At 47.1% G+C, this 9,662-nt stretch overlaps 1 protein-coding gene across 1 annotated transcript; it reads left to right on the top strand.

Annotated features, from left to right (window-relative positions):
- The first annotated feature begins 426 nt into the window (after positions 1-426).
- LOC119292729 lies at positions 427-8,604 on the top strand. Its single transcript, XM_037571455.1, has 3 exons — positions 427-618; positions 6,666-7,271; positions 8,377-8,604. The coding sequence occupies exons 1-3, from the start codon at positions 427-429 to the stop codon at positions 8,416-8,418; spliced, it is 840 nt and encodes a 279-aa protein (XP_037427352.1). The 3' UTR covers positions 8,419-8,604.
- Positions 8,605-9,662: the final 1,058 nt, after the last annotated feature.

Raw genomic sequence — 9,662 nt, 5'->3', positions numbered from 1 at the left:
GCCATTCTGAGGAACAAAACCGAAGCTATTGATCTGTCATCAGATGATGAGTGTGGAGATGATGCTCTTGAGCAGCTGATAAAGAGCAAGCAAGAGGCAGAGATCTTCAATGATTTTCCCCTCTTTGACGTAAACATTCTGAATACCTTCATTGATAAATGGTTTGACAACCCAGATCTCAGTTTTGCCGATCTTCAGCTCCCAATTGGCATCAGCATTGCCTTTCAAGGTGCCATTGCTCCTGAGCTGGCTTTGGCTCAGAGGATTATCGAACTGAAAAACAAGATTGACTATGAGAAAGAGCAGTTCAAGAAGCGCATGGCCAAGCTCAGTGTGGCTGATGTTCAGAAATTCAAACTAATGTTGAATGACCTCAAGGATGCATTTCGCAAGAAACGTGAAGAAGCCAAAGGTTCATGCGAGCGCATGAAGAATCTAGCTACCAAGTGTGTTCAAGGTTACAATGAAACTGAGAAGCTCAAGGCACTTGGGCGTCCGGGCATTGACCCCAAGCTGGCTGCCAAAAAGAAGAAGTCTACTGTGGCCCCATCTGAAGCATCAAGGTGGGAAGAACCTCGCATTGTCTTCCCTGCCATCATGACAGGCTCAAAACCTAAGGTCCCCATAGTGGCTTCAAAACAAAGAAAACCAGGGCAGCTGAAGCCGAAGCCAGAAAGCGCAAGTTCAAGAACACCACTGATGACACTCCATTGCCCAAGAAGAGAAAGACCAAGAAGAAAGATCGGGCTGCTCCCACAGAGCCCCTCATTGTTGAGCCCATCGCTTTTGCTCGTCCTGCATCTGAACACCAAGAGCGTCAATTGATAGTTCATGAGCCTGCTTTCACAGATGCTCCTGAAGCTGAAGAAGTTCCAGCCATTGACCCCATCACGGCTGATAACATTGGTCCCCAAGACAATGTAGTTAATGATGAAGTCCTTCCTCAGATCGAGCGCCAGATAGTATCATCGCATGTTCTCACGAACAACGAACTCATCAGTATTGGTCGTCCTTTGATGCCAATCTCTCAGGATGCCTCATGGGCTGATCGCCCCCAACCAGCAACTCCAAGTCAAGACTTACCAAGTGCACCCCGTCCTCCACCAGCGCAAGTCACCAGCCCAATGGTGAATGACGACAATTACATGGAGCCTACACCATCACCAAAAGCATCGCCCATGTTTCAAAGGCTTCACAAAGGCCTAAGGCCATTAGTCTCCATGACAACCATCACCGAAGAAGGTTCAAACCAATCCAGCTCAGTGGCACGTCAAGTGTTCCCTGAAGAAAATCCCTCTGTGATGGTTCCCACGTCTGAAGCCAATGCTGCTGAAGACAATCCGGCTGCATCAGCCGATGAAAGACAAGAAGAAGAACATGTTGCTACAACCCTACCAACCAAGAAGTTGTTCTAGAGGAGAACGTGTTTGTGCCCAACCCTCCAACCACTCAAGTGGAGCTTGAAAATCCTGAGGCGACCACCAATAACTCCCCTGAAGCCAATGACGTTGTCATGGCTGAAGATAATGTGGCACCTGCAATGAACACTGTGCATGAAGCCAATGATGCACCTGCAACAAATGGGCAGCCTGACGCCCTTGCTAATGCCACTGCTCCTGTTCAGCCACCAAGGCCACACACTATTGAGCAAGCATTCTATCAAGGAGAGCTGGTCACTGTCAGATGGCCAATTCTGGTTCCTCCGCCTGCTCCCGGACCTCAATTTGACTATCATGTGGAGCACAGGCCTCGGGTTCAGAAGCCAAAACCAAGGTTGCCATGGTTTCCAGGTACTGCATCTGCACCAGGCTCATTCAATGTTAATGGCTTCATTGCACACAACACCTTCTTTGATAGATCCAAGAACCCATATTCCAAACCAAGAATATCATCTGATCGGTTCTGGAGTTATCAGCAGTGCAACTATTACTCCTGTGTTCTATACAATCAAGGGCACATATTTCCTCATATGCGTTTGGATTCCGAAGCCATTGCTGGCCTACCCTGCTTAGAAGAAGCCCTAGACTGTTTCAGAGATGCAGTCCTTCTTTAGTTTGTGACAGATAAGGAGAATTGGAATGAAGAGCTTCTGCTGCAATTCTATGCAACTCTCCACATTCGCGGCTACAACAGGGATCCGAAGACATGGGTCCTTGAGTGGATGACAGGCAATGTACACCATGAAGCCAAAGCTCTTGATCTCATTGAGCTTACTGGCCTATCCACTCCAGGTGAACTCTATGAACCTAGTTGTCAGCATGACCGCAATGCGTTGGAAAGCATCTTTCAGAAGCCAGAGCCCAATATGAGCCAAATGCTGAGTATGATGAAGCCATTGCCACAGGATGCTGAATATCCCAAGGAATTCTTTGTTGAAGACCTAGAGTATCTGCCTCGCACCATCTATCACATTATCAGGCGAACTCTATGGCCCATCAAAGGACATTCTTCCTCAGCAACGCTTGAAGGCGCAATGAAGACATTGGTCTTGTACATTCTCAATGGCATCAGCTTCAATGCTCAGGAGTTCTTCATTCGCCAATTTTCTGCATCCGGCTCAGACATATTTGGTCTAAAATTCTATGCTCCATGGGTTATGCGACTGATCAAGCGTCACTCTGCTGTTGACTATCAGCCCTCTGCACGCAACCATCTCATATTTCTCCCAGAGGTTGATATGTCCATAGAAGACATTTACCAAAAGCCTGCCAAGGAAGCAATTTATCTTCACAATGTCGATCGTCAAAGTTTCTCTCACCATGTTGAAGGTGTTCAGGCTGCTTCCTGTGTTTATCCGCTGGCTGGCAATACTCGTCGTGCACGTACTGCAGCCACAGAAAGCACTACTGCTCCAAGGCCTCGGAAGCGATCTCATGTGCTCAATGACCGAGAGCTTCTCGTGGCCTTGCATCAGAAACACGACAAGCATCATTACTGGCTAAAGCGTCAAATGCAAAGCCTCTTGGTGGATATCGATCACATTCGCAACCTTGCCACCAAGAATGTTTTTGTCACTCGTGAAACCTGTCGGAGGTCTTGGAAGAGTTTGACATTGCTCAGTGCCGAAGCTGATTTTCAAGACGATGGCTTCACTAAGAGATTCAAGTTCAACACCACTCCTCCCAGGAATGTTGTCTTGCGTCGAACCCTGTCTCTTGAAGATTCAGAGTACTCCTCCTCCACGGCAACTGTTAATGCCAGAGTCCTTGATGACACCGATGATGCTACTTCACCACCTCCAATTTCGGCGCATATCGACTCTACACCAAGTTTGTCTGCACCACCAAACATCAACGACGACCCTGCTGCGTCACCTACTCCTTATGGGAACGAGTAGAGACTATGTCTTCAAACCTTTTTGGTCCTTACTGACAGAAGGGGGAGAAGCATATGTTGATAGTATTCAAGCGTTTCCATATGGGTGGTTGCTATACTTTTGCCTAGTGTTTACAACTCTTGCTTTTGATACAATTGGTTCTTTGAGCTGTAACACTTAAACTTGATGGTCGTCTGCTACTTTTTCTGCTATTCTGTGATGCGACGATAAATTCCGCATGTGCGATGATAAATCCCGCATGAAGTCATTCCGCAGACGTCCATTTCTCATTATGCATGTCATTATTCCTGTATATCTGTTCATGCATGATGTATTGTCTTCATATGGTAAAGAGGATCTCCACAAATACAACCTGCCATGTGCATTTGCATTCCAACACAAAACATTTATATGCACATCTTCAGGGGGAGCCTTTTTGCCACCTATGAAGACAATATCTTAATCCTTTACAATTTCACATACTTTTATCCCCGTTTAAAACTTCAACCAGTTTGTCATCAATCGCAAAAAAGGGGGAGATTGTAAGTGCATCTAGTGCCACCCCTAGTTGGTTTTGGAGTATTGACTACAAACATGGTTTGAGGGACTAATGTGTTTGTGAGAATTGCAGGATAACACAGGTAGTAGTCCCTCATTGATTCGGTTTACCTACCGGAGATGACCCCTAAAAACGTGTGAAGACATTGAAGACAATGGTGGTCTGTGAAGCTATTCACGTTGAAGACTATGACATGAGAAGACATCGCATGAAGACTATGGAGTGCGAAGACTTAGTTGTTTCATTGTTTCCTTTTCTTCTTTGTTAAGTCATAGGATCCACCGTACTATTAAGTGGGGTCCAAGTGAACAAAGTCAGAGTGATTGAAGTGATGCTCAACCAAATCCTATGTCTTCGAGCGAAGACAATGAGAGCAAATCTTATCCAGAGTCGGATGAGTCAGCTTTACTTTAGCCCAAGTCAAGCTGTCGCGTGTGTTTGAAATCTGACCATTGAGACACGTGTCAGTTCCTTAGTGACCCAGGGTCATTTCAGAGAAATCAAGTCGGGTTGCCCTGTGGCTATAAATAGCCCACCCCTACACCATAAATTGGTGGCTGCTCAGAGTTAGTACACGGCTTTTGTCGTTTGAGAGGAACCCACCTCCGAAGCTTTTGAGAGAGAATCATTGCGAGGACAAAGCCCAAACCACCCAGAGCCCAAAGAGTGTTTGGCATCACTGAAGTCTTTCTGTCCGTGTGATCTGAAGACTTGTTACACTTGAGGACTGTGAATCCTCCAGCCGGTTAGGCGTCGCGTTCTGAGCATCCAAGAGTCATTGTGGATTGCTGATGAACAAAGTCTGTGAAGGTTTGGAAGTCTACCTTGAAGACTTACCAGAGTGATTGGGCGGGGACTAGGTGTCCTTATCTCAAGGGGAATAAGGTGAAGACACGGTCTTCTGAGTTGAATCTCAGCCTCCCTAACCATATGTACAATTGTCACAGCAACTGGAACTGGTCAAACAAATCTCTGTTCTCCCGAAGCTACTGGTTCTATCTCTCACTTCTCTTTACTTACAGTTTGTCTTCGTGAAGTCATTGCCTACTTGCATTATCTGTTTGACTTCACTGAGGTTTTTGCTTGAGTTTTCCTTTTCCGTGGCTTTGTGGTCTAGAAACTGAAGAAGGTGACTTCTTCTTCCATTCCAGAGTGGCTTGTCATCCCCTATCTAACCCTAGACCCTGTCATTTTCATCCTATCCCAAATCCCAATATTCTTTTTATTGGGAATATTCCTTTTCTATTAAAGGAATTATCCTTTCTGCCATAGTTTGTGAAGCAACCTATATTTCCATCACACCTAAAATTCCCAAATAATTCTCATAAATTGTTAGGTCATATCTTCATCAAATATGGCAAAAAACTCATTTGCATGTTTATCATCATGCTCAAATAATTCATTTCCTATTCTGCCCTAAATGGCACATTGTGAAGCAAGTGCTATTTTCCTTTGCCCAATTGACCTCAAACTCCTTGGACACCTTTTCCTGTCCATATAATTGCCACATGACAAAATGCAACCTCATTTGCCTAGTAATTATTGAATTATGATTTTCCAAAGTTTCTGGCCAGAAAAGAAGCTTTGTGAAGGAGGTACAAGCTAGGCATATCCAAATAAGTTGCAATTATTCATAGCCCTCCATATCATCAAATCATATCCCTCCACCAAAGTCGAGGTCATGTCATGCCTCCATGTGAGCACAACTTCAAATCTTTATTTCTGCCCAAAATATCAGTTTGTGAAGCAAGTATATTTTATCTAGTTCTATTATGGCTGCAAATTTTTCTAGGACTTCTATTATCCATATAAAGTCCCTCCACCAAATTGTGGCTCAATACATTTAGCCATTTACCCTGTGGAATTTTTGCAAGGTTCTGGTCAGTGGGGATGTTTGTGAAGGAAGTACAATTTTGGTTTGTCCAAATGGTATGAAACCTTTTTCAGCATCTTCATATGATCAAATAACTCTGCCTTGCCCAAGTTGAGCTTAAGTTGATAGTCCATGTGAGAGCATCATCATGATCTTGATTCTGGACCATTTTGGTCAGTTGCAAAGCAACTATATTAAGATTTGATCCTTTGCCCTCCAAAACTCCCAGGATTGTAGTCCCTCTTATCCTAAACACCCCAGAAAACATATTTGGCTCCAATCACTTTCCTGTTGATCAACAGTGCTCTGCCAAGTTTGATGCAACAAACTTTAGAGGAAGAATCCCATCGATCCAGTGCCTCTCTTCGTGATCTATCGCTTCTCTAAGGCTCAGTGATGCAGGGACTTATCACCAGACATCTCACGGCATCCGTTGTTGTCCTCATCGTGCCAGTATTGGTGGTGACCACCATTTTGGCATGCTATGGTCGCGTCCAGATCGTCGTTTTGCCTCGGCCCTGCTCGTGCTTGTCGTCTTCACACGTGTGAACCTGTCCAACGTGTTTCCCATGTCGTCGCCGTCCCCCTGGACCTGTCTCCCCCTCCAGAAGCCTCCTCGCTGGCGCTCGTTGCCGTGCGCCCACGGGCGAACTGTAGCCGACCGGCTTTGTTCGCGCCGCGGCCGCTTCCCTCTCTTGTCCCCGAGCTCTACCTTGTCTTCGTGACCTCTGCGCTTCATCCGCGTCCTCCCTCGTCGCCTTCCCACGCCCTCCCGTGAACCTGCCCATGCCAGAGCACCAGCAACACGTCGCCGTGGAAGCACTAGGCCCCAACCGCCTTGCCCCTCCTATATAAACCCACCTCGAGGTGCCGCGACCTCACCAAGCTCTTCACTCCTGTCCCAGGACCACGCCTAGCCACTCATTCAAGCTCTAGGAGCTCTCCTCGACCCCCACGGCTGTTGTGCCCGCCGTCGGAATCTTCTTAAATTGCCCCACTATCGAGCCCCTCCCTCCTCTTCTCCACCTCCAGAAGAACACCCTCACTCCGGCGATACTCCCCTGATATCAGCTTGCCACCGGAGACCATGTGGTCGCGACCCCAAGGATCGGACGCCGCCGCCCAAGCTCTCTGCTCTGCAAGCCACTATCGCTCTTTCTCTCCTCGTCGTCCCTGCTTCACCATGGTGGGTACACGGCGTTCTTCTGAGCCCGCTGGTGGTCCGAGCTCCACCACTGGTGGCCGAAGCCGCCGGAGCCCCCGCTGTCCGCGCTCCTCTGTCCCGCCGTGGGCACTTGTGCCGCAGCCACTTTGGCCTTCCCAGGCGAGTGTCGAGCCCCTGGACGGGTGCAGTGCCCCACCCTGAGGCCGCTGGTGCCCTCGCCCCAGCAGGAGGTGGTCGGAGGCAGCGAGGCCAGCGCCGGCCGCGCCTCCGACTCGCTTCTCCCCTGTTCTGTCGGGAGAATGGGAGGAAGAAGAAGAAGCCAGGCCAGGCGGGCCCCTCCTCCCTAGCGACCCCACTTGTAAGCCTCTAAGCCGCCCGGCACTGCCTTGCCACGCTGGATAAGTGGAGGCGTATTCCTTGGAATACGTCTTCCTAGCTGGGAAGCATAGTTTTGTTCTATTTCAGCCTAAAGTACACCTCCTCTGTTCTGAAGGCGTAATCTTCTAAATATGCTTTCTCTTTTTTCAGCTTAGGGTCCTGTTTGTAGAGTTATTTTTATAGATTGGTCCCTAGACTTCACCGGGCTATAACTTTTTGCTCGAGACTCCGAATGAGGTGAATCCAAAGCCCATTTCTTCGCCTCGTCGAGCCCGTTCTATTCCCATCATTTTCACTATGGTTTGACATACTGGAAATGACCATTTTTCCTTTGCCCCTAATCAGCCCCCTCTGAAAGAGAACCCTTTCCGGCGATTCTTTCCGCGGCTTCACCGCACTTCTCCCTGGTGCTTTCTTCACCCCCAGGCAAGCCACAACCACCATTTGCCTGATAGCCATGCATTAGCCATGGTCTTCAACTTGAACACTTAATAAATGTCTGTTTGTTTACGTGCTACCGCTATCATTGTTTCGGTGCTGCTTATGGTTTCATGTTCGCCTTCGTGCTATGTTTCGATGCATCTGGTTATCATTTGTCTTGCTAGTATTACTTTCATGCTTGGTAGTAGTACATTTTGATGTTGGTGATGGTCTTCGGTGCACGACTATCGTCTGTTCCGAGTGCCGTTGCTATGCATGTTCCTTTGCATCCAGTTGGTTAAATGCTTGCATATAGTGTTGTCATTATGTTCTTGCATGATAGTTGTTGTTGATGCTAGTAGTTATGGCATGAGTAATGTTATGCTCGTGATGCTCGTCAGTATGCCATGCTCATCTGGATAAATGATTCACTATTATTATGCTTAAGGCTTATGTTGCATCCATGTTTATGTTAGTATCATGCATTATTGTTGCATCATGTTATTTTCATATGACTCAACTATTGCATTCTAGTTTAACTGGATAATAATGAACTTGAACAACTGCTGGCTGAGTCATCGTGCCACTGAATCAAGCTGACCAGTGCAACCACATTTGCCTTTATGGGAAGGACCTAACTGGGTCTATTTTCATGCTTCTCGTAGGTGCCTCCAACGAGAGAAGGTTATGCGTGGGCGCTACCCTGATCAGGTAGGACGGCATAAGCCTTGTGTGCCCGTTGTTGTTATATCCGGATTGTCCCCGTTTGGGATTGTTTTGCTTCGGTGGCCGAAGATGCCCTTGGTAGGCATGGGGCCACCCATGACTTAGCCCTGAGAGGGAGTTGGTCGGAGTGGCCGGGAGAGTGTCATGGTAGTAGATCGGTTTTGTCGGAATGTCGTTGGTCCACCCGAATGGGAGCGAGAGGCCATGGGTTCCATGGTGTGGGTACAGTTTGCTAACCTCTGCAGAGTGTGTGTTATAGCCGCGCCCGCGCATAAGGGCCCAGTTCGTAAGTAGGTCACACTATGGGTCAATAGTAATAATAATGATGTGCTTAATAAAAACGCCGGTTCGATGATGAAAGAAATTGGTTGATCTTTATGTGATCGTGAGAGGATCACCGTGGTATCGAGGATACCGAGTTGTTGAATATTTGTGGTGTTATGCAAGAATCACAGGTAATTAAATGCCAAGCTCCTTGTGGTCGTGTATTGATTGCTACGATATTATTTATACCAAGCTTGATTTGATCCTGAGATGATCGTGTGATGTCCGAGGATGGTAAGTGATGCATGTGATGGTTACGAGGTAACCCGAGCAGAGTAAGTTGGTGCATGATAGTGTCATCATGGTGCATGATAGTGTCATCATGTTGCATGTTAGTGTCATCATGTTTATATGTTCATGCCATGCTCATAATGTGTTAGCGGTATCATGTTGTTCATGCCATGTTGTTGATGATATCATGTTAATCCTTCTTAACCTGTAATCGCCATGCAGTTGTTTGTCTTGAATGCTTCTGGTTGTTGTGAGCTTGCAAGTACATTCAATGTACTGACCTGGCGTGTCATGCCAGTTTGCATGTCATGTCGGATTTGATTGCTTGTTTCTCATGGATCCCTTGTTTGCGATCTAGGATACGCGTTCCAGCCAGAGTACCTGTGGAATGGAGTTCACCACATTCTATGTTGTTCCGCTGCTAGAGTTATTTTGCTGCTTTGAGTTGTTCTTCTCCTTGCATAGAGCAACAGTGGCAAGCGTAGTGTCGCCGTGCCGATGTATCCCCTTGTACCCAATATAGATTGTAATAAAGAGCTAATTTGTTCTATGCTAAGTAGTGTCGTATTACAGAAGACTTATCCTCGATCTCTGGGCTGGAATACAGGGTGTTCCGGTTTCTCTGATCCGGGGTGCCACACCCTATGTGGGCTGTTTGCCTCCCTCTGTG

This window comes from Triticum dicoccoides, chromosome 4B (assembly GCF_002162155.2).
Source record: "Triticum dicoccoides isolate Atlit2015 ecotype Zavitan chromosome 4B, WEW_v2.0, whole genome shotgun sequence".
Taxonomy (NCBI): Eukaryota; Viridiplantae; Streptophyta; class Magnoliopsida; order Poales; family Poaceae; genus Triticum; species Triticum dicoccoides.
Note: the sequence above shows the minus strand (reverse complement) of the source record. Positions and strands in the feature narration are given on the sequence as shown.

Excerpts from the sequence above, each read along its gene's own strand:
- LOC119292729 (XM_037571455.1), top strand. The coding sequence starts at position 427 with ATGAAGAATCTAGCTACCAAGTGTGTTCAAGGTTACAATGAAACTGAG. Across the intron at positions 619-6,665 it reads TGACAGGCTCAAAACCTAAG|CCACTCATTCAAGCTCTAGG; the intron begins GTCCCCATAGTG and ends GACCACGCCTAG. Across the intron at positions 7,272-8,376 it reads CCTCCCTAGCGACCCCACTT|GTGCCTCCAACGAGAGAAGG; the intron begins GTAAGCCTCTAA and ends TGCTTCTCGTAG.